The sequence below is a fragment of the Pelodiscus sinensis genome, chromosome 20 (assembly GCF_052426305.1).
Source record: "Pelodiscus sinensis isolate ZL-2025 chromosome 20, ASM5242630v1, whole genome shotgun sequence".
In the NCBI taxonomy this organism is placed as follows: domain Eukaryota; kingdom Metazoa; phylum Chordata; order Testudines; family Trionychidae; genus Pelodiscus; species Pelodiscus sinensis.
In genome coordinates, this window is record NC_143071.1 from 211557 (window position 1) to 234405 (window position 22849).

A 22849-nucleotide genomic window follows, 5' to 3' on the forward strand; every position below is an offset into this window, starting at 1 on the left:
CTCTTCCTACAGAAAAATTGAAAGAAAAAAAAGCAGCAGTATAAGGGTTGGGGATAGCAAGTGATGGGGAGGAGGGCGGGGCTTCAAGGAAGGGGCAGGGCAGTAGATCTTGGCTTGTTCTGTCATTTAAAAAGTGATCTTGGTATAAAAAGGTTGGAGACCACTGGTCTAAAATATATAGCAGAAGATGGAGCAAGTCATGATCATCAGCAAACATTTTAAAGGAGATGAAAGGAGAAAAGGAACGAGTCTGTGCAGGGAAATTAGATCCTTAAGTCCCCTGCATCTGCCAGGATAGGGAGCAGCTCCAGGCAAAGCAGAACTTGCTGCAACTGACTATGGGAACACTCCCTGCCCCATGTGCTTTTACATTTGATCACTAAGTGGAAAAAAGAAAAACCTGACAACTGATCTCATGGGTAAGTCGTTAAAGAGAGAAGGGTGGCAATCTGGAACATTTTAAGGCACTGGTCTCAAAAAGAAAAAGTGGAAACATTTTCCAAAAAGTGGCAATGAAAATGATTCAGGGGCTGGAGCACATGACATACGAGAAGAGGCTGAGGGATTTGGGCTTGTTTAGTCTGCAGAAGAGAAGAGTGAGGGGGGATTTGATAGCAGCCTTTAACCACCTGAAGCGAGATTCCAAAGAGGAAGGAGAGAGGCTGTTCTCAGAGGTGACAGATGACAGAACAAGGAGCAATGGGCTCAAGTTGCAGTGAGAGAGGTCTAGGTTGAATATTAGGAAAAACTATTTCATTAGAAGGATGCTTCACTAGAAGCATTAGAATGGATTACCTAAAGAGGTGGCAGAATCTCCATCTCCATCCCTAGAAGTTTCTAAGTTCCAGCCTGGCAAAGTCCTGGATGGGTTGAATTATCTAGGGTTGGTCCTGCTTTGGGTAGGGGCCTGGATTCGATGACCTCCTGAGGTCTCTGCCAGCCCTATGACTCCATGGCTGTGTCTAGACTGGCCAGTTTTTCCGGAAAATCAGCCGCTTTTCCGGAAAAACTTGCCAGCTGTCTACACTGGCCTCTTGAATTTCCGCAAAAGCACTGACTTCCTACTGTAAAAAATCAGTGCTTCTTGCAGAAATACTATTCTGCTCCCGTTCAGGCAAAAGTCCCTTTTGTGCAAAGCTTTTGCGCAAAAGGGCCAGTGTAGACAGCTCAGATTTGTTTTCCGCAAAAAAGCCCCGATCGCGAAAATGGCGATCGGGGCTTTTTTGTGGAAAAGCATGTCTAGATTGGCACGGACGCTTTTCCACAAAAAGTGCTTTTGCAGAAAAGAGTCCGTCCCAATCTAGACGCTCTATTCCGAAAATGCTTTTAACGGAACACTTTTCTGTTAAAAGCATTTCCGGAAAATCATGCCAATCTAGACGCAGCCTATGCGAGGGAGTTTATTCCAGTAGTCAACAATAGGTACTGACAGTGAATTTTTTTATCAGTGGGTTACAAATCAAGAGAAAAGAAGAAATACACAAACATTTTCTATCCTTATGCAACTATTGGATGAAGGGTGAGATTGCTTGTTAATTTCTACCATGTATTTCAAAGAGTTTATCTGGCTTTGTCTGTCCAAGAACTCTTCCAAAACAGTAAGCGGTAGATAGGACCACCACATTCGGTAGGCAGGTCACAGCTTAAAGCAAGGTCAGGGTTCGGCTGTGCCAGGACAATGGGATGTGCCCGGAGTGTGGCTGTGCCTCAGAAAACCCCCCAAAAGAGACAGACTCACCAGGCAGGTGACAAGGGCTGGCGGAGCTCCCCGCGCCCCCACCGCGAGCCTCCCACCTTTCGGGCGCCCTTTGAGGAGGGCGGCGGTGGGAGGGAGTTGAAGCTTCCCCCCAATTCCAGCACAACCCTCCGCTCCCGCGCAGGGAGGGATAACGCCGCTCCCACTCCTGCCCCTCACCTCCGAGGTCCCAGCTCGGCGCTTTGTTCTCCGGGCTCTGCCTGCTGCAAACTCTCTGCTGCAGCGCCGCTAGGGCTCGGACTGAACATGCGCAGTTCGCCTCTGAAGCCGCTGCCTTCACTTGTCCTTGCCCATCTGATGCCTGCGCGATCGCGTGAAAAGCGGCCCCGACTTGGTTTTCTCCATTGATCACGAGCGAACGGGCTGTCTGAGCACGCTCAGAAACATCTGCTGAAGCCATTTGCCCGGCAGCGTGCCCTTACTTGGTATCAGATTCTACCCGCTGCTTCCTTTAGAGGCCAAAAGGGGCAAAGGGAGCATATTACAGGAGTTAGCTGGGTCCGAGTAGGGGGCAGCGGTAAGCAGCGTTAGGAGCGGGGCTGTGGGACAAAAATCAGGAATTATGGGGATGTGAGGTTAAGCCCAGGGGAGAGGCTCTGCCAGGAGGTAAAACCTGGGCTCTCCCCAGCACAGCCGCCCCTTCTCCCCCTCCGAGACACCAATGGTTGCAAAAATGGGGCCGGGGGACAGACGGGATTTTTTAAATTTTGCCGGACAGAGATGTTTGAATTTCCAATCCCATAGCACGGTGTGTCGTTGCAATGCTCTCCAGGACTGGGTTCTTAAAAGGCACAGGCATCCCAATGTATGTTTTACTGAGGTGCTGCAGGAGTGTCATACACAGACCTAGGAAATAAAGAATCCCTGGTCACTGGTTCTCACTGCACAAAGTCTTCCAGCAGTTCACAAATGTGTCTTTATCTGCTGCTCTGAATCCCTGAATTGTTCTTCCTTCCTGGTAAACCCTTTTAAATAGACTTTTGTGCTTTTTAATTGATTACTATTTAAAATTTAGCACTTCATCATTTACCTTTGTTATCACTGTGCAGCTCCATGTCCTCATACCGTTTAATTTATATTTGAATAATAACCATGTATTGAAAATGTCAAATGCTAGCAGCTAGTAACTGCGCCTGGGTACAATTTGCAATCCCTGCCCTGAAGCAGATTAGGTCAGATAGCACTTTAATATCAGTAGCCACTCTCATAGACTCATAGACTTTAAGGTCAGAAGGGACCATTATGATCATCTAGTCTGACCCCCTGCACAGTGCAGGCCACAGAATCTCGCCCACCCCTCTTAGAATAATCCTCTCACCTATGTCTCAGATATTGAAGCCCTCAAATACTTTGAAAGCCCCAACATGCAGAGAGTCCTTCAGCTGTGATCTGTGCCCAATGCTACAGAGGAAGGTGAAAAACCTCCAGGGCCTCTGCCAATCTACCCTGGAGGAAAATTCCTTCCTGACCCCAAATATGGCAATCAGCTAAACCCTGCGCGGCATATACAGCAGATTGTCACATTACAAATGTGTCCATTGTATGCTCAGGTAATTTGAGTTAACAAAAGGCTTTAGTGTAGATACAGCCATAGGCAGGTGGACTGTTTGCGAGAAACAATAGCAATACTTTCTGGGGGTAGCGGAGTTAGTCTGTTCAGGATAAACTTTAAAAATCACAAATAGACTGGTAGCACTTTAAAGACTAAAAAAACATGTAGATGGTATCATAAGCTTCCTGGGCACAGCCCACTTCTTCAGATAACCAGAGTCTGGACATCCAACACTCTGGTCATCTGAAGAAGTGGGCTGTGCCCAGGAAGCTCATGATATCATCTACATGTTTTGCTAGTCTTTAAAGTGCTACCAGATCATTTGTTATTTTTTAAGTTAATAGCAATAGTATGAGGCTAAGCCAAGATTCATTGGGGGTTTAAGCTCCTACTTTTGTGGCTCTTGGCCTCTTCCAACTTGAAGGCTAAGGGAAAAAGAGCCCCATAAAAGGAACCCAAGAGCAATGGTCCTTCTAATCTTTTCTATCCATGTGTGGATTTTATGAATCCATGTGTGGAATAAATGTTATGTGCACTGAGGCATGTGCACCACCAGTAGAAACACCTGCTGCCAGCAGTGGGCATTGTGCTAATCAGCTGAGTGGCACTGTCCCTGAATCTCTCTTGGGCGCTGCCCATAGGCTTAGCTTACAGGAAACACTGGCTTCTTTCCCCATGTTGGCAATCAGGGCAAGAGGCTCTCACCCCTTACTGCGTCCCACCTTCCCGTGCCAGGACTTTGCCCTCACCTTGCATTTCCAGCCTCCCCCTCAGTCCCTCTCTCCAGCTCCCCCATTAATTCCACACTCCCCATTTGCCGCCTTTAAGGCCATGCCCACCCAGAGCAGCAGCTTCAGCAGACAGTTCTGTAACTGGGCATGCCCAGCTTGGGGGGGGGGGGGGGGGGGGCAGCCTGGCTAGGAGCCAAGCAGCATTCAGCGCTCTCCCTGTTGTGGTCCTGGCGCCACCCGTGCGCAAAGCCTGCTCCGGCTACGATCACGGGGCCCGATCCTGCGGGAGGGGAGGACTGATGCCACCGGGACCGATCCTGCGCCTCCCCGCTGTCCGGCCCCTGGTCCAGCTGGGAGCGGGGGGTGCTGGGAAGACGGAGGCAGGGCTTAGGGAGAACAAAGCCCGGAGACCGGACCAAGCAGCACGTGGGGCGGGGGCTCGGGAAATAGGAGCCAGCCACAACTCCAGGCATCCTGGCCTGGCAGCTTCTTCCCTGGCCGGCCGGGTGCGATCTTCGCCGGCGCTCCCAGCATCACCCCGCAGTCAGCTCCCGGTGAGCGAGACACCCCGGACAGCGACTCCCGCCACCCCGCGCAAGAAAACGGCGCCCAGGGTGTTCAGGGGGTGCCCGCAGCGTTGGGGCGCGGCTTCCCTTCGTGTGGCTGGCGGCGGAGGGCCGAGCGGAAAGCTGCTCCGGAGCTGGAGGGAGGGAGAGGCGGGGCAGTGAGAAAAGTGGTGAATTCACGAGCTGTACACCAGGAAATCCCAGGAGCTGCGTGGGGGAGGGCGGCAGTGCCTCTGAAACGCGGAGAAAAACTCCTTTTGCTTCCTCGCGTTTCCGCTGGGTGTTGTGAAGACCAGGATTTGAACAGGGCTCAAGGAAGAGCTAGATACATTCGCGGAGGTTAGGCCCCTCAATGGCTGTTAGCCAGGATGGGCAGGAGCTGGGAATGGGCGACAGGGGAGGGATCACTTGATGATTTCCTGTTGTGTTCATTCCCTCTGGGGCACCAGGCTTTGGCCACTGTCAGAACACAGGACACTGGGCTAGACGGAGCTTTGGTCTGACTCAGTGCAGCCATTCTTACCAGTACACCAACATATACAATCCAGGAAGCTCTGCCCCCCTTTTTCCTAAAATTGACTCCCTCAGCTCATTTTAACTATTTTTTGCCAAATTCTCATGTGGGAATTTCAAGTCTCCTTTCCTGCCCATTTTATCTGTATCAATTTTTCCTGGTTTCAGTGGGAAATTATGGCATGGAATCATTCTGCCTATGGGGCAAGGGCTCAGGGGCTGCTTTGAGGGAGCCCTGAGACCCAGCCCATCTCTGAACCAGAGACGGGGTGCTCAGCCCTGTGGGAGGGGGCCAGGCCTAGCCAAGTATTTTCTGAGCCTGGTAGAATGTAAGAGAGGGTAAGGGTGGGAATCATAAGAAATTATCTTAGGCCAGTTCTGAACTCTCCCCAGTTCTTCTCACCCTGCCAGGCCACAGAACATCACCCATGCGTTGTTCCCACCCACCCCATCCTGCCACAAGACAGGGCAGAGATATGGAGCCAGTCCAGGTAGGAATTACTGGGGGGGGGGTGCTGGTGAGTTCCTGCAGGAGGGAGGTAGAGGGGCAGCAAATACATAGGAGGTGGGAAGGTTTGGGTCTAGGGTTGCCAGATGTCTGGTATTAGCCCAGAAAGACCGGTATTTACAGCTTCTGTCTGGTAAAAAACAGAAAATACTGGACATGTAAAATGTTTGTTATTTTCTGTTTTTTCTTGGATGGAAGGCTGCTTGGGACATTTTCCCTCTGCTACATCTGGTAGGGGCAGGGGGAGCATGGGAATTTAAAGGGGCCGTGACTCTGGGTTTTTTTGGTCAACCAATACTGCCATGTTCGGTATTTTTTGTGAAACTATCTGGCAACAATATTTGGGTCTGTTTTGGCACCTGGGGGAGAGGGGCAGGAAATTCAAAGGGAGGAGGACAGTATGCCGCAAACATGCTGGGATTTATGTAATATGTGGCATGGATTCTAAGAACAGATCCATGTAGTTGGAAAGTAGAAATGCCCTGATCTGTGGAGGCAGAAACAACCCCCCCTTCCTCCCCTTGCTGGAGCCTGGCCAGCTGCTTGCTGCTGGGAGATATGAAGGGGGCACCTAGCAGCATGAGGGGGGCTTAGGGGAGCTGCCCCTCCCCATATCCAGCTCCTCACAACGAGAAAGGTGTTGGGCTTCCACCTGGGGGGCTCTCCCTGGGCTCTGCATCACTCTCTGGCTAGGAGGGGTGGGATGGATCTGCTGGTAGAGATCAGGAGTGCTCTCCATTCCCTCACCCTGGGCTACGTCTAGACTGGCATGATTTTCCGCAAATGCTTTTAACGGAAAAGTTTTCTGTTAAAAGCATTTGCGGAAAAGAGCATCTAGATTGGCACGGACGCGCTTTTGCGCAAACACAAATCTGAGCTGTCTACACTGGCCCTTTTGCGCAAAAGGACTTTTGCCCGAACAGGAGCAGCGTAGTTTTTCCGCAAGAAGCACTGATTTCAGACAGTAGGAAGTCAGTGTTCTTGCGGAAATTCAAGCGGCCAGTGTAGACAGCTGGCAAGTTTTTCTGCAAAAGCAGCTGATTTTGTGGAAAAACTGGCCAGTCTAGATGCAGCCCTGGTGTTTATTGGATGAAGGGGAGGGAGACCTCTGTTCAACCAGAGTTCCCATTTCATTGGCTCCTTTCCTTCATGACTGGTGGGGCTAGAAGTGGAGCAGCAGGCACTGAGCAGGGGGCTCTTGCTCTTTCAGGAGCCAGTGACCTTCGAGGAGGTGGCGGTGTATTTCACCAGGGCAGAGTGGGCTCTGCTGGAACCCGCTCAGAGAGCCCTGTACAGAGCTGTCATGCAGGAGAACTACGAGAACGTGACATCACTCGGTAAGAAGCTTGTCCCCACAGGTCTTAGAAGGGGAAATGCAGAGTTAAGGTTCACATCTCCCCACAATGCAACCTTAACTCTGCCCTGCCTCAGCAGCTCCCTGACAGACCCATGGCACACACTAGAACTATGGGGGGGAGGGGACAGAGCACTCTAGGGACAGAGTCTCTTTAGCCTCACCCCGCGGGTTCCTGCTGAACCAATGCCCTCACTTTGCCCTGACTGAATGCTGCAGAGCACTCCTACAGATGCCACCAGACTGCTGAAGGTCTCTGGGTCAAGAACACCCCCGTGCATGCTTTTACTGACACAGCCATAGAATCACAGAATCCTAGGACTGGAAGGGACCTCGAGGTCATCAAGTCCAGTTCCCTGCCCTCGCCGCAGGACCAAGCATCATCTAGTATTTTAGCTCATCCCTGCCAGATGCCTTTTAGGTACTTGAACTAACACACACTCAGCATGGAAATTAGGCAGGCTGGGTCCCTCTCCTCATATCCCAAGCACAGGTCTGCAAGCTGCTTTGGAGCGATCATTTGATGCTGAATGAAGGCCTCTGAACCCAGCTGGAGGGTGTGGAGGTGAATGCCAGGGTTCTGCAGTCTGGAACACAACACAAACTGCCATGCTTTTCTAGTCCTTAAGGCTTCATGTGCACATACAAGTTTAAAGTGCAGCAGTGTTTTCATACCCCCAAGCCAGCAAATGACCGCATAGTTGCTACTGTAGATTGGTAGACTTTTAGTGTCAGAAAGGCCTATGAGGTCATCTAGTCTGACCCTTTCTGTAACACAGGCCACAGATAGGGTTGCCAGATGGTTTAACCAAAAATAACGAACACCCCCCGCCCCCGTAAAAAAACCTCACACCCGGGAAAAAATTCTGTTGAGGAGGAGAAAAAGAGGACAAGACCAAAAAAAAAAAAAAAAGCCACCCCCAAGAGTTAAGCAACAAAAAAAAAAAATTAATACACCATGGCCCCTTTAAGTGCATGCAGAGTCAGAACAGGGATAAGACAAGGGGAAAGGTTGAGCACTAAGACCCAGGGAAGGCATTGCTTCCCTTTCAGGTCTTTAGGCTTTTTGCCGGTGGCCATCTTGTTTTCTTGGTCAAGCCTAAAAGGCAGCTTCCCTGCGGAACCAGGTAAGCAGGGGGTCTGAGGGTGGGAGCTGGACCCCGTAGCTGAATTTGTCATAGGGTTGCCAGGCGTCTGGTATTTTTGCCTCTTGGCAGGGGGAAAAAACCCCAGAAAATACCGGATATTTTAGGAGTCCGGTATTTTCTGAATTTTTTTTTTTTGTTTAAACCAGACATGAGGCAAAAATACCAGACTGTCCAGGTCAATACCTGACACCTGGCAACCCTAGCCACAGAACTACATCCCTTTATTGCTGCACTGAGCTGCATAGCTTGTGTTTGACTAAATCATCTTGGATAAAGGCCTCTAGTCCTGACTCAGCGACTACCTAAATTCTTGCTGCCCTTGGTAGTTTGTGACCCTTTGCACCAGCTTTACATAGGGTTGCATGGAATATTGCCACGCCTCATTTGCATAATTAATGAGGCTCTTGCACAAGAGGTTTTTGCACAAAAAGGAGCCATCTACACAGCTCCTTTTTGCGCAAAAACCTCTTCTTGCACAAGTGCTGTTCTTCCTAGAAAAAAAAAATGCGGAAAAGAGCTCTTGCACAAGAGGGGGTTTTGCGCAAAAAGGAGCCGTCTACACAGCTCCTTTTTGCACAAAAGCCTCTTGAGCAAAAATGGAGCCTCAATTATGCAAATGAGTTGCAGCGATATTCCATGCATTGCCTCATTTGCATATTTTTTGCGCAAAACAGGGGTAGTGTAGACATAGTCTTAGAGTTTAGTCAGGGGAGCCAACAGCCTCAGTGGGCCCCTGAACAAGGCGAAGGGGAGGCCGGCAGTGTTCCCTGTAAGCTGCACACTCGTGCGGCCACTCAGGAGGGACTCCACTGCCACCCAGCTGATTAGCAGAGAGCCCATAGCTAGCTTTTGTTTTTCTACTGGTGGTGCACATTCACACATGCCTCTCTATGTATTAAAAAAATATTCCGCCCACAGATGGAAAAGATTAGAGGGAATATTGGAGGGGGGGGGACCTCTGTTGGAAGTGCCACCTGGAGCATTCTGATATTCCCTCCCTCCCCCAAGCTCTCAGCCATCCAAAGTACTGCACTGTGCTCCAGCAGTGATTTAAAGAGCCTGGGGCTCTGGCAGTGGCAGTTGGGAGCCCTGGGCCCTTCTGAATCACCAGGCTCTGGGGAAACTGCCTCCTTTGCTTCCACCCCTCCTGTCAGCAGGCCTGAGTTTAGTAGTATCCACAAGAGGGCTCGGCTCCTTACCTTAGCTATCCTTGATGGCTTCCTATGCATTCTGATTGACATCTGGCTCTCTTCCTGATGGGATGTGGAGGCAGAATTGCTTCCCTCCTGTCTTCCCTATGGAGAAGAGTTTGGGAGAATTCAGCTACTAGTTTTTTTCCTGTCACCCTAGCTCTTCTTTTGGTTTGTTTTCCCCTTTTCTGTCTCTGAGATTTTTCTCTCTCTGAGCAGGTGCTAGGATGGTGAGTGAGAATGAAGAGCAGAATCCTCTGCAGGAAGATGCTGAGCAAGTGGAAACACATAAGGGATTATCGCAAGGATCCAACTGGAATGTGTCCAGGCACCACGTGCAGCGAAAAGCCTGTGAGAGTCAGCTAAATCTAGCAAGGGAGCAGAGAAAGCAGCCCAGGAAGAAAGTGGGTAAATCCATTTATGGTCACCAGGACTTCAAGGAAACCACATCCCAGCAAAGAAAACCTTCAAGAGAAGAGAAAAGCACACATACTGAGTACGGGGAAAACGTCACGCTGAACTCCACTCTTATTAGACATCAGAGGATCCACACAGGAGAGAACGTCTATGAATGCTCAGAATGCGGAAAACAGTTCAGTGAGACATCAAACCTTATTAAACATCAATCATGCCACTCAAGAGAAAAACCTTATGAATGCTGGGAGTGCAGGAAAACCTTCACTTGGAACTCAACCCTCATTAGACATCAGAAGATCCACACAGGGGAGAGACCTTATGATTGTGGTGAGTGTGGGAAAGGCTTCACTTTCAAATCAGACCTTAATAAACATCAGAGGATCCATACTGGGGAGCGCCCCTATGAGTGCTCTGAGTGTGCAAGAAAGTTCACTTGGAGCTCAGCGCTTATTAACCATCAGAGAATCCACACAGGAGAGCGACCCTTTGCATGCACCGAGTGCGGGAAAACCTTCCTTCAGAGCTCAGGGCTTATTCATCATCAGAGGATCCACACAAGAGAGTGCCCCTATGAGTGCTGTGATTGCAGAAAACAGTTCAGTCATAAATCCAAACTTATTAAACACCAGAGAAGCCACAGAAGGGAGAGACCCTATGAATGCTGGGAGTGTAGGAAAAGCTTCACTCGAAGCGCTTCCCTTATTAGACATCACAGGATCCACACAGGAGAGAGACCCTATGAATGCAGTGAGTGCAGGAAAAGCTTCACTTTCAAATCTGACCTTAATAAACATCAGAGAATCCATACTGGAGATCGTCCCTACAAATGCTGTGAGTGTGGGAAAAAATTTACTTGGAGCTCAGCGCTTATTAGCCATCAGAGAATCCACACGGGAGAGCGACCTTTTGCATGCACTGAGTGTGGGAAAACCTTCCTTCAGAGCTCAGGGCTTATTAATCATCAGAAGATTCACACAAGAGCATGCCCCTATGAGTGCTCTGATTGCAAGAAACAGTTCAGTCAGAAATCCAAACTTATTCAACACCAGAGAACCCACATGAGAGAGACACCCTATGAATGCTGTGAGTGCAGGAAAAGCTTCAGTCAGAGCTCATCTCTTATTAGACATCAGAAGATCCACACAGGGGAAAAACCCTATGAATGCTGTGAATGCAGGAAAGGCTTCACTTTCAAATCTGACCTTAATAAACATCAGAGACTCCATACTGGAGACTGTCCATATGAATGCTCTGAGTGTGGAAGAAAGTTCACGTGGAGTTCAGGGCTTATCAATCATCAGAGGATCCACACTGGAGAGAGACCCTATGAATGCTGTGAGTGTGGGAAAAGCTTCAGACAGAGCACTTCACTTATTAGACATCAGAGGATCCACACAGATAAATGCCTGATGAATGCTGGGAGTGAGTAAGTACAGCCGGTCCCCGACTTACAAACAAGTTACATTCCAAGCACTTGGTCATAACTCAATGTGTTCGTAAGTCGGACCCCATTCATTTCAATGGGACTGCGCTGTTCATAAGCGCAGATCACTGTTCGGAAGTCTGGGCCACGCTTAATGGGAGGCTGGTCATAAGAGCAGTTGGTCATACGTTGATGCGTTTGTAAGTCAGGACCGGCTGTAGTTTCATCAGGAGCTTACCCCTTAAAAGACACAAGGGTCTTCACAGGAGAGAAACACTGTAAAAGCTTTATGTAGGGCAGAAAAAATATTTTTAAAAGACATTTGCTAATTCCCACACAGTGACTTTTTATGGCTGTTTGCACCATGTGCTCTCAACTCTCCTGGATGAGTTGCCCTGTCTTGCCACTTGCCTTTACTTTGGGTTGAATCTTAGGATCCTTTCTATCAACTCTTTTGTTTTGTGACTCATGAGAGTGTGTATTTCCAGTGCCAGGAATGTCCATCAGCCCAGGCGGGGGAAATCAGGGTGACTGCAAACTATCGATACTGAACTAAAATCAACCTGAGCTTTGTCTCTAAAAATTTCCATGGAGTTGGCCAGCTAGAGGTAGCTATCCCATTGTAAACACCCAGGCTACGTCTACACTGGCATGATTTTCCGGAAATGCTTAAAACGGAACAGTTTTCCGTTATAAGTATTTCCGGAAAAAGCACATCTACATTGGCAGGATGCTTTTCCGGAAAAGCACTTTTTCCGGAAAAGCGTCCATGCCAATGTAGACGTGCTTTTCTGCAAAAAAGCCCTGATCGTCATTTTTGCGATTGGGGCTTTTTTGTGCAAAAGAAATCTGTGCTGTCTACACTGGCCCTTTTCCGGAACAGTTTTCTGGAAAAGGACTTTTGCCCGAACGGGAGCAGCATAGTTTTTCCGGAAAAGCACTGATGATTTTACAGTAGATCGTCAATGCTTTTCCGGAAATTCAAGGGGCCAGTGTAGACAGCAAGTTATTCCGGAAAAGCGGCTGATTTTCCGGAATAAGTGGCCAGTGAAGACACAGCCCCAGTGATATTTGCAGTGCTGGCATAGCCCAGGCACGACAGTTGGGGTTAGCTAGCAGGTTCCCCTTTGAGCCTAACAAACACCTATATTTTTCCATCTAGACAAACCCTGAGCATCGCATTTGTACTATTATCTCACTAGCAGAGCAGTTGTTAGTTTCCAAGCTTCCCCTTTTGTGACAGATTTTGTCTCATTCCTGGTCACTCTCATGCTGGTCCAGATTGTGTTGGACAGCAAGTTCTTTGGAGTTTCTTTACCATTTTCCTTATTACTATATATTTTAGAGAGTTTATCTATTTTGATCAAGAATTCCTCCTAAACTGAAAGAGCTACGACCATCAAATTTTGTATACAGATTCCTCTGCTCATAACTTAAAGCAACATAAGGGCTTGGTTGTGCCAGGAAAACGGATAAGCCTGAAATGGGATTGCTTCTCATCAAACCAAACAGAAGAGACAATCATCAAATCAAGGAGGGTCCTCATCATTAATATAACTGAGTGAATATTAAAAGAGACTGAACCAAGATGAGCTAGAAAAATAGGGTGAACCAGCAATAGGATTACTTCTCAATAAACCTTAAAGAAAAGAGATAAAACAGAAATTTGAAGAGTGCTATTTTAGCACACCTACATCAATACTTAAAGTTTGAAAATGAGAAGACAATGTTATTGGAAACCAAATTGATTATACCTTTTTTGTTAAAACTTAGCAAATGAGGAGAGCTTATAGGAATGAAGGAGAAAACACTTGATGGAATTCCCATTTTAAAACATTACTAAAATTATCTTCATAAAAACATGACTATTTTTGACAAATGCAGTCATTTCAATAAAGCATGTATACTTTCCTTTTAATTTAAAAAAAATTCAGTTAAGGACCCAAGCAATGCAGGGTAAATCTAGTTTAAAATATATTCAGACATATTATGCAGGAGTGGGTCAAATGTATCATTCCGGCCTCCATGACACTGGAAGGAAATGGGGTGAATCAGGGGTATGCACTCATTCCTCATCACCCTCACTCTGCCTGCTGACTCAGCCACCATAGAGTTTATCCACCTTTAGTGTTCCTCTCCGACCCTCTCCAAAGAGCCACTGTGTGTAATAATATTTTGATCTTAAATTCGACTCATTAGGGCTGGAGATGGAAGTGTCACAGACATGAATGAGGAATTCCAGTGGTCAAAACACAGTGCGATCATTCTACCTTTTAATTCCCATTTCCTTCTCTTGGCAAAAGAATTTCTGGACTTTTTCCTGCAGAACTGGGATTGTTTGCAGGTGAGAAGGTTAGCAGTTGCCCATTTTCTTAGAAATAACATGGTTCACTAAAGTGCCATTGAGTGAAGCAGGTTAATAGAATCAGGGCTGGAAGAGACCTCAGGAGGTCATCGAGTCCAGCCCCTTGCCCAAATAGGACCAATCCCAACTAAATCAACCCGGCCAGGGCTTTGTCAAGCCAGGACTTAAAAACCTCTAGGGATGGAGACTCCATCAGCTCCCTAGCTAACCCATTCCAGTACTTCACCACTCCCCCAGTGAAATAGTTTTTCCTAATATCCAACCTAGACCTCCCCCAGTGTAACTTGAGACCATTGCTCCTTGTTCTGCCGTCCATCACTACTGAGAACAGCCTCTCTCCCCATCCTCTTTGGAACCTCCCTTCAGGAAGTTGAAGGCTGCTATCAAATCCCTCCTCACTCTTCTCTTCTCTAGACTAAATAAGCCCAAAACGCTCAGCCTCTCTTCGTAGGTCATATGCTCCAGCCCCCTAATCATTTTGGTTGCCCTCTGTGCAGAATAAAGGGGAATAATCACTTTTCTAGATCTGCTGGCAATGCTCTTTCTAATGCACCCTTCTTGACTACAAGGGCACAGTGTTGACTCATATCCAGCTTCTCATCCACTGTAACCCCCAGGTCCTTTTCTGCTGAACTGCTACCTGGCCTGTTGGTCTCCAGCCTGTAACAATGCTTGGGATTCTTCTGTTCCAAGGGCAGGACTCTACACTTCTCTTGTGAACCTCATCAGATTTCTTTTGGCACAATCCTGTAATCTGTCTAGGTTACACTGGACCCTATCCCTGCCCTCCAACGTATCTCTCTCTTCCCCCAGCTTAGTGTTATCTGCAAGTTTGCTGGAGGTGCAATCCATCACCTCATCCAGATCATTAATAAAGATGTTGAACAAAACTGGCCCTAGAACCAATCCTTGGGGCACTCCGCATGAAACTGACCGTCAACCTGACATCGAGCCATTGATCAGTACCCATTGGGCCTGACAATCTAACCAGCTTTCTATCCACCTTACAGTCCATTTATCCAATCCATATTTCTTAACTTGCCGTGGGAGGCCGTATCAAAAGCTTTGCTAAAGTCAAGGTATATCCCATCCATTGACTTCCCCATGTCCACAGAGCCAGTTGCTTCATCATAGAAGCTAATCCAATTGGTAAGGCATGACTTACCCTTGGTGAATCCATGTTGACTATTCCTGATCACTTTCCTCTCTTCCAAGTGCTTCAGAATGGATTCCTTGAGGATCCCCCCCCAAGATTTTTCCAGGGACTGAGATAAGTCTTATTGGTGTATAGTTCCCTGGATTGTCCTTCTTCCCTTTTTAAAAGATGGGTGCTATATTTAACCTTTTCTGGGATCGCCCCCAATCTCCATGAGTTTTCAAAGATAATGGTCAAAGGCTCTGCAATGATATTTGCCAACTCCCTCAGTACCTTCGGATGAATTAAATTCAGACCCATGGATTTGTATATATCTAGTTTTTCTAAATAGTTCTTAACCTGTTCTTTCTCCACTAATTTAGGAAGGACCATAGAAGAAAGTGATGGGGAAATCTTCTCTCCTGATTTTAGAATCATTAGCTGCAACTTGCTCTGGAATTTCATTTTGCAAGAGTGAGTGACCTACACCACTCTGTGTTGCAGGTTTTTCCCTCTCACTCCTGAAGACCATTTAGTCATATAATTGAGTTTTAATTTTATTCTCCATGATGCAGCTCAGATTTATCAGGCATTTTGGAACAAACAATTCTTTGCAAAAAAGTGTCTTTTAGGTGTTATTTTTGTTTTTTCCCCCACTGCTGCATGATGACGTGACAAAACTCCTCCTCTACTTTGGTGGGTCCCACACTTTCAGGCAGACTGCTCACCTCAGAGGCTCATGACAGAACTCAGTTTAGACACTTTCTCTAAGGCACAAGCTTGCCATTTGATTGAGCCACCCTCATCATTGGCCACCATGGGGGAAAGAGGAGACCAAACTCCATAGTCTTTGTACCCTTCCAAGTGATTGGGGGCAGGACAGACCTCTTTGCCTAAATTAGTTCTCCCGTGCTGAGTAAGGAGTTGGGGATGGGGGCGGGGGGAGAGTGGTCCAGGGCCTGTCCTCTACTCCAGGTTCCAGCCCAGGGATCCTGTGATAGCAGCTGTCTATAATGTCTCCATTATAATCCTCTGGGCCACTTCCCCATGGCCCTCCACAGCACCTTCCTTACTGCAGGCTCTTCCTCCTGGCACCTGCTTGTTCTTGCTCCTCCCAGACCTTCCATAGCACCTTTTCTCCTCAGCTCCTTGTGCACAGTGAATTTAACAAACAGGGAGCTGTTTTAATCATTCTTGACTGGATCTTCATTGGCTCCAGATGTCCTGATTAGCCTGGCTCATCTGATTCTGGAAACCTCCTAATTGGCTGTAGGTATCTTAAATGGCCTGATTGCCCTGATTGATTATGGCAAATTCCTGCTGGTTCTGGATTAGCCCTTGTTAGTTTATCCTGAGAACAGGGACCTATTTAATCTGGAGCTAATGTACGTCCCTTCTACTACTCTTCGGTACCCCGCTGGCCTGACCTTGTCACATGGAAGAAGCTCAAGTTCAACTTACTCCTTAAGAAAAGAAGTGGGGAGGGATAGCTCAGTGGTTTGAGCATTGGCTTGCTAATCCCAGGGTTGTGAGTTTAATCGTTGCGGAGGCCATTTGGGGCAAAAATTTGTCAGGGGTGGTACTTGGTCCTGCTGTGAAGGCAGGGGACTGGATTCAATGACCTTTCAAGGTCCCTTCCAGTTCTAGGAGATAGGCAATCTCTATTATAAAATCTAGTGTAGCTGCTTGTGAAGGATGAGCTAAAACTCATGTAACTAAGCTTATCTATGCATACTTGAGATAGAAGTAGCTCTGAGGATTAAGCCAAACATAACATTGTTCCTAGAATACATATTGTCTATTCCATTTTATTGTAACCCTGGATATATATAAGGTTGCTGCAGACATTTTGATTTCGAAGTCTTCTATTGAAATTTCCCACCGCTGTGTTTCAATAAAGGTGTGTCTCTCCTTCCAACCCTTTGTCCAGGTTTCCATGACACCATCCCCCCCCATGACTCCTCCCTATTCCACCCCCTAGCCCAGAGACAGGCCAGAAAACTCCCCCTCCACTCAGATCCTGCTCCAGCTCCATCCTTCTCCCCCCCTTCCTTGATCTGCCCCCTCCCTGAGTGATGTGGCCAGGGTGGGGGAGTCTGGTACTGCCAGCAGCAGTCAAGACCTGCCCCCCCCCCCCCACCAGCAGTGGTAGGGCCATGTCACTCTGCTTCCCCCTAACTCACTCTGCTTCCCCAGCCATGTCACTCTGCTTTCCACTGGTGAGTGCAGGGAGGGTGGACCTCTGCTGCCAGCACCAATCCCCCCTGCTAGTGTCCCAGGCCACTCAGAGGCTCTGGCCCATTGCCCCTCCTACCCCTGGCGCATAGGGGCACTTGCCCCCTCGTGTCCTCTCACATGTTGCCCCTGGGCCTTCAGCACTTAACATTGCTAGCATGGGTGGTGGGGATCAAAGGCAGGGATCTAGCTGATTTCTGGGGTCTCCTCTGAACCCTCCGACCCAGGGCCATTCAGCCTGGCAAATCCCTTTGATGAAAAAATCTATTTATAGACATAAAATAGTAGCTTAGTCCAGGCACCCCCTGCTGCAGTAACACCTAGCCCCCACCCTCTTGCGGGGGGGCAGATGTGCTAATGAGAGGAGGGGACAGAGGGACTCAGAAGGCTCACCTCAATCAGTCCCACCAAAGTGAGGAAAATCCCTTCCCTAACTTGGGTTAGCTCTTAAGCCCTGTCACCTTCCCTGCCAGAGACGCCATCGGGGAATCGCACACAGCAATGGATGCAGGGGGGCAGGACACTTAAAGCCCCTAGATCTGAGCCCCGGAGTACAGAGGAGCTTTGAAACAAGAAACCATGTTCAGGTCCCACCTCCCTGCTGGGCCTGAGGGATCTCTGTACTCAATGCCAGAGCTGTGGGAAACTCCAGCAACCAACCCCCACCCAACATGTTGCAACTGCTCAAGCTCTCTGTTTCCAGTGATTTCTTTCTAAACTGTGGAACTCCAAATGATATAACAAAGCGGCGATGAGGATAGGATACCCGTGCTGCCTCCAGCAACAGAAAAAGTAGAAGTCAATTTAAGAAAACAAAAACCTTTTTGCTGTTCTTGAAGGTGGAGGTAACAGTGAAAACTGAAATTAAAATCAGTGATGCCAGAGGCTGGGAGGAAAGGAAGAGAGAAAGAAAGGAAGGAAGGAAGGAGGTACAGCAGCATGGCTACACTTACAGGGCCACTGGGTCCTTTTGAGGAGAGTGATCCCTCTTAAGCCAGAGACCAAATCTTACAGTGACATTGTGGAAATCCTGGGGTCACATTATCTTCCAAAGCCATTGGTAATTGCAGAAAGGTCCAGGCTCCACAACAGAGACCGAAAAGAAAGTGAAGCAATTGTACAATTTGTAGCAAATTTGAAAAAGCTTGCAGAACACTGAATTTAAGGAGATGCTAAATGATGCCATACGTGACATGGTAAGTGTGTGGCCTGCACAGTGAAGCTATTCGGATGCATCTATTATCAGAGGTTCAGCTCACCCTACAGAAGGCTGTTGATATTGCGATCTCCATGGAACTGGCCACACTGGAGGCACAATACCTCAGTGCACCTCCTAGTGTGCATAAATGTCCCAAGAAACTATCCACAAAACAGTGGGGAGCCAGGAATGTTACCGCTGTGGTAAGCTGGGTCACCATGCACCATGTGTTGACAGTATAGGAAAAAAGGACACATTGAGCATGCCTGCAAACAAAAGGCCTGTGTGGTTTGGTGGACCAAAAGGGAACGTCTGCAGAAGTGGTGCCCTGAGATGTTTTGTCTTTGGTAGGGGACTCACATGAATACTGGGTAACCCCCCTGTTGGGCAGCAAACCTGTATGCATGGAAGGTGCAGCAGTTTCGTTGGTCTCAGACATTGTGTATAAGGAAAAGCTAGAGCATCTTCCCCTTAAGGCAACAAAGATAGTTCTGAAGACATATATGAGAGAGGCGATACCCCTATTGGGCACTACTGATGTTAAGGTGGAGCTCAATGGACAGACTACTGAATTGCCACTGGTTGAGGTGAAAGGCCATTACCCAGCCTTAATTGGTAGATCATGGCTTAGGAAGATCCAGATGAACAGGGCAGAAGTGCACCAGATGACTAAAGAAGAAACAAGTCAACTGATGTATTAAAGAAACATGCTGCTGTTTTTGGAAAGGATCTGGGAAGTATGAGGGGAATCATCATGAAACCTGGCAACCAACCAAAATATCTGAAGGCTGGAACCGTGCCATATGCCATCAGGCCGAAGGCTGAAGCAGATCTGGAGCACCTAGTCAAAAATAGAGTACTAATACCAGTTACCCATAGCCCACGGGCAACTCCAATTGTTCTAATATTGAAGAAAGACAGTTCCATTCGGATTTGAGGAGATTTCAAAGTCACTGTTAATCCAATGTTGTATGCAGAGCAATACCCTCTCCCCCACATCAATGATCTCTTTGCAGGCCTGGCTGGGGGACAAAAATTCAGCAAGATTGATCTGAGTCAAGCATATATACAGATGCACATTGATGAGAAGTCCCAAGAGCTGTTGACTATTATGACGCATAAAGGGCTTTATCATTACTGTCACTTACCCTTTGGAATAACCTCTGCCCCAGCTTTGTTCCAGAGGACTATGGATGAGATCTTGTGTGGCTTGCCAGGAATCCAGCACTATCGTGATGATATCCTGCTCACAGGTAGGAAGGAGGAGGATCACCTCAAGAACTTAGAGGCTACCTTACAAAGACTGGAAGAGCATGGCCTACAAGTCCACAAAGACAAGTGAGCGTTCTTTCAGCCTTCTGTTGAATATTTGGGACACATCATTGATGCTACTGTCCTTTGTCAGTCCCCTTCAAAAGTTAAGGCTATTGTGAAGATTCCACCCCCTCAGAATGTTAGGGTATGTCTACACTTCCAGCCTATTTCAGAATAGGGCTGCAAATGTAGGCATTGGGAATTGCAAATCAAGCCCAGGATTTAAATATCCTGTGCTAGATTTGCATCTTCCCAGCCAGGCACCATTTTTGAAATTTACAGGCCTGGAATAACTGCCCACGTCTACACGTGGCAGTGAAATGGGCGTTCAAAATAGGGCTTTATTTCGAACACCCGTTTCACTGCCATGTGTAGACGTGGGCAGTTATTCTGGGCTTGTAAATTTCAAAAATGGCGCCCGGCCAGAAAGATGCAAATCAAGCGCAGGATATTTAAATCCCGGGCTTGATTTGCAATTCCGAATGCCTACATTTGCAGCCCTATTCTGAAATAGGCTGCAAGTATAGACATACCCTTAGTCAATTTTGCTCGTTTCTAGGACTATTGAACTATTATAGAAAGTTTATTTCACAGTCAGCCACACTGTTAAAACCACTTTGTGAGCTCCTTGGCCAGAATAAGACCTGGAAGTGGATTGAAGCCTGTGATGTTGCATTTAACAAGACTAAATGTGCATTGCTAAACTTGGAGGTCCTGATGTATTTTGATCCATCCTTACCTTTACAGTTGGCCTGCGATGCCTCCCCATATGGAGTGGGAGCGGTCTTGTCACACATTATGCCTTCAGGAGGAGAGAAACCAATTGCTTTTGCTTCATACACCTTAAGCCAGGCTGAAACTGACTATGTGCAAATCGAGCGTGAAGCATTGGGAATTGTTTTCAGGCTTCAGAAATTTCACGAGTACCTATTTGAACGGAAGTTCACACTTCTCACTGACCAACAGGGAATCTTTTGTTGTTTTGATCTTCCAGAACAACTTGTGATCAACAACGGTCCACAGTTTCTCTCTCAGGAGTTTGGAAATTTTATGAAATCAAATGGAATTCATCATATCACTTCCGCACTGTATCACCCATCCACAAATGGATTGGCTGAAAGGTTTGTGCAGACAATGAAACAAGCTTTGAAATCAGCTAGAGGACATTCACTCATGCAAAAGCGTCTGGACACATTCTTACTATCCTACAGAAACACACCTTATGCTATAACCCGAAATGTCCTGGCTTTTCTAATGGGGGGACATTAGCTGTGCACTTGCTTTGATCTTCTGAAACCTTCCAGACTGCGACAAATTGTGCAATGGCAACAGCAAGGTCAAGTAACCAGGAGTGTATCCAGAGCAAAAGACCAAACCTTTAATCCTGGAGAACTTGTTTTGGCTCGGAACTATGCTTCCGGAGCTAAATGGGTCCCTGCCACTATTATCACTCAAACAGGACCTGTTTCCTGTACTGTCAGGACTGCAGAGGATCTCATCTGGTGGCAGCATGTAGATCAGTTATTGACAGGTTATACCTGTCCCCAAGACATGTCTCCAGTTGAGTTTCCTGACCTCCCCACTGCCGGTGAGCTACCTTATCAAGAATCACCTGTGCCTGACTCTCCTCCTCCATCACTGCCTTCGGTAACCATAAACCTCCTCCCTGAGCAGGCTGATTGAACAGCCTCACCTGTTTGTGCTTCAAGTTCCCTGCCCACTGTCTGGCCCGCACCGATAACACCTTCAGGTGCAAGAAAGTCCACTGTGATCCACCTAGAGAAAGTCCTTCTCAACAGCTGGACCTTTAGTTGAGGTTAACTCACAGACAGGGCAAAATAATCCCCAAAGGTTAGCTGGGAACTTGAGGCGGTCTATCCTTATTCCATAGTTAGTGTTCGTTTTATTAAAGGGATGTTCTTATTAAGAGGGGAGGAATATGTTGTGTATTGGGTTGTAGATATAGATCGACTTATAGTAACTGAGTTAGGTCACCAGGGGTCAGCCCAGCCGGTTTGGGCTGGTTCTACTTAGTTTTGTGTTATGAAATAAAATGGGCACTTGCAACTGCTCAAGCTCTCTGTGTTTCCAGTGATTTCTTCCTAAACAGTAGAACTCCAAATGATACAGCAACATCCAAGAATGATACATGCACCAACATAGATCCAGCAGATTGTAACATGAAAACTAATAGGTCACATGAGGTATTTTGTCTAAAGCAGTGGTTCCCAGCCTGTGGTCTGCAGACCCCTGGTGGTCCATGATGGTACTGTACAGGGTCTGTGGAAAGTTTACGATAGAAATTTAAATACATGTACGGAACCTCTCGCAGCAAGCACATCCTTCAACCCGCATTGCTTCCTGTGGCTCGGAAAGCTGCGCAGGCTAAGGTACGTGCTGGCTGCCAGGAGGCATGGGAGCTGAGAGGCTCTGTGTCAGCAGCCGGCACATCCCTCAGCTCACACTGCTTCCCGAGAGGGCTGAGGGATGAGCTCGGGAAGCAGCACAGGCTGAGGGACATGCAGGTTGCAGGAACAGTTCTATTGTTTGGGGGTGTGTAAGATTTTAATAGATTGAAAAGGAGTCCATATGCTCAAAAAGGTTGGAAGCCATTGGTCTAAAGCATCGTTGAGTTATGAATATGTATATTCATAAGCCAATTTTCATAAAGCAAGGGGGACCATCATAGGGATGTGAATAACTAGTTGACTAGTCACTTCCCCTTCACTTGCTGTCACTATCAGAAAGCAGTAATGCCACATGGAGCCCAGGCCCAGGCTACATGTGGCGCTGCTACTTTGAAATGCCCCAGGGAGCATGGGGCCAGCGGGGTTCCCCTTTGAAGTATAGCAACAGCCCTGGAGCGCCCTTATCAACTAATCGGATAATCGATGCAAATTGCATCAACTATTCAATTGGCTAATTAATATAAATGTAACATCCCTATGCCATCACACACTGTCCTGTCTCTGAGTCTTTCACATAAGCACTGACCTGTGTCTCACAAGCACACACACGTACATTATCCTGAGTCTGTTACGCTCATCTCCCAACACACACTTTTGGTGTTGTTGTAACTGGTTGGTAATTCCTGCAATGCACATGTATTCTCTGAAATTTCATTCTTTCAAAAGTATGCTGCTTTACAGTTTGACTGGTGTTCGCATTTTATCATTTTTATTTCTCTTTACATTTAAATTTAATTCTTTCGGTTGTGAGTTTTATAATACTTAACGTGTCCTGGCTGGAGTAATTACTTCTATGGTAACTTTTACAACTATAACCTATATTCAGATTTGTTGTGTTTACTGGTGATGCACATTTGCACAAACTGCGATGCACATAACCCCATATATTGCTCACATTGATGAGCAAAGTAAGAGGGAACATGCCAGCAATGCAGGAGCAGCACCACCCAAATGTCAGGCAGATCAAGACACAGGG

At 47.4% G+C, this 22849-nt stretch overlaps 2 protein-coding genes across 3 annotated transcripts in view; one reads left to right on the top strand and one right to left on the bottom strand.

Moving 5' to 3' along the window:
• The first annotated feature begins 1544 nt into the window (after positions 1–1544).
• Positions 1545–19589, top strand: LOC102458101 (uncharacterized). Its single transcript, XM_075904245.2, has 6 exons — positions 1545–1598; positions 4490–4593; positions 5530–5609; positions 6837–6963; positions 8034–8107; positions 9538–19589. The coding sequence occupies exons 1-6, from the start codon at positions 1545–1547 to the stop codon at positions 11163–11165; spliced, it is 2067 nt and encodes a 688-aa protein (XP_075760360.2). The 3' UTR covers positions 11166–19589.
• LOC112543745 (uncharacterized) overlaps positions 2157–22849 on the bottom strand; it is a 59420-nt gene continuing 38727 nt past the window's right edge. The window contains exons 9-10 of one of the 2 annotated variants that reach the window (XR_012896954.2): positions 9328–9423; positions 2157–2602 (exon numbers count right to left, since the gene is read on the bottom strand). The gene's annotated coding sequence lies outside the window, so the exon portion shown is untranslated. Of the gene's footprint in view, positions 2603–4586; positions 4740–9327; positions 9424–22849 lie in introns of those variants that run through there. The other variant, XR_012896955.2, reaches the window with a different exon arrangement.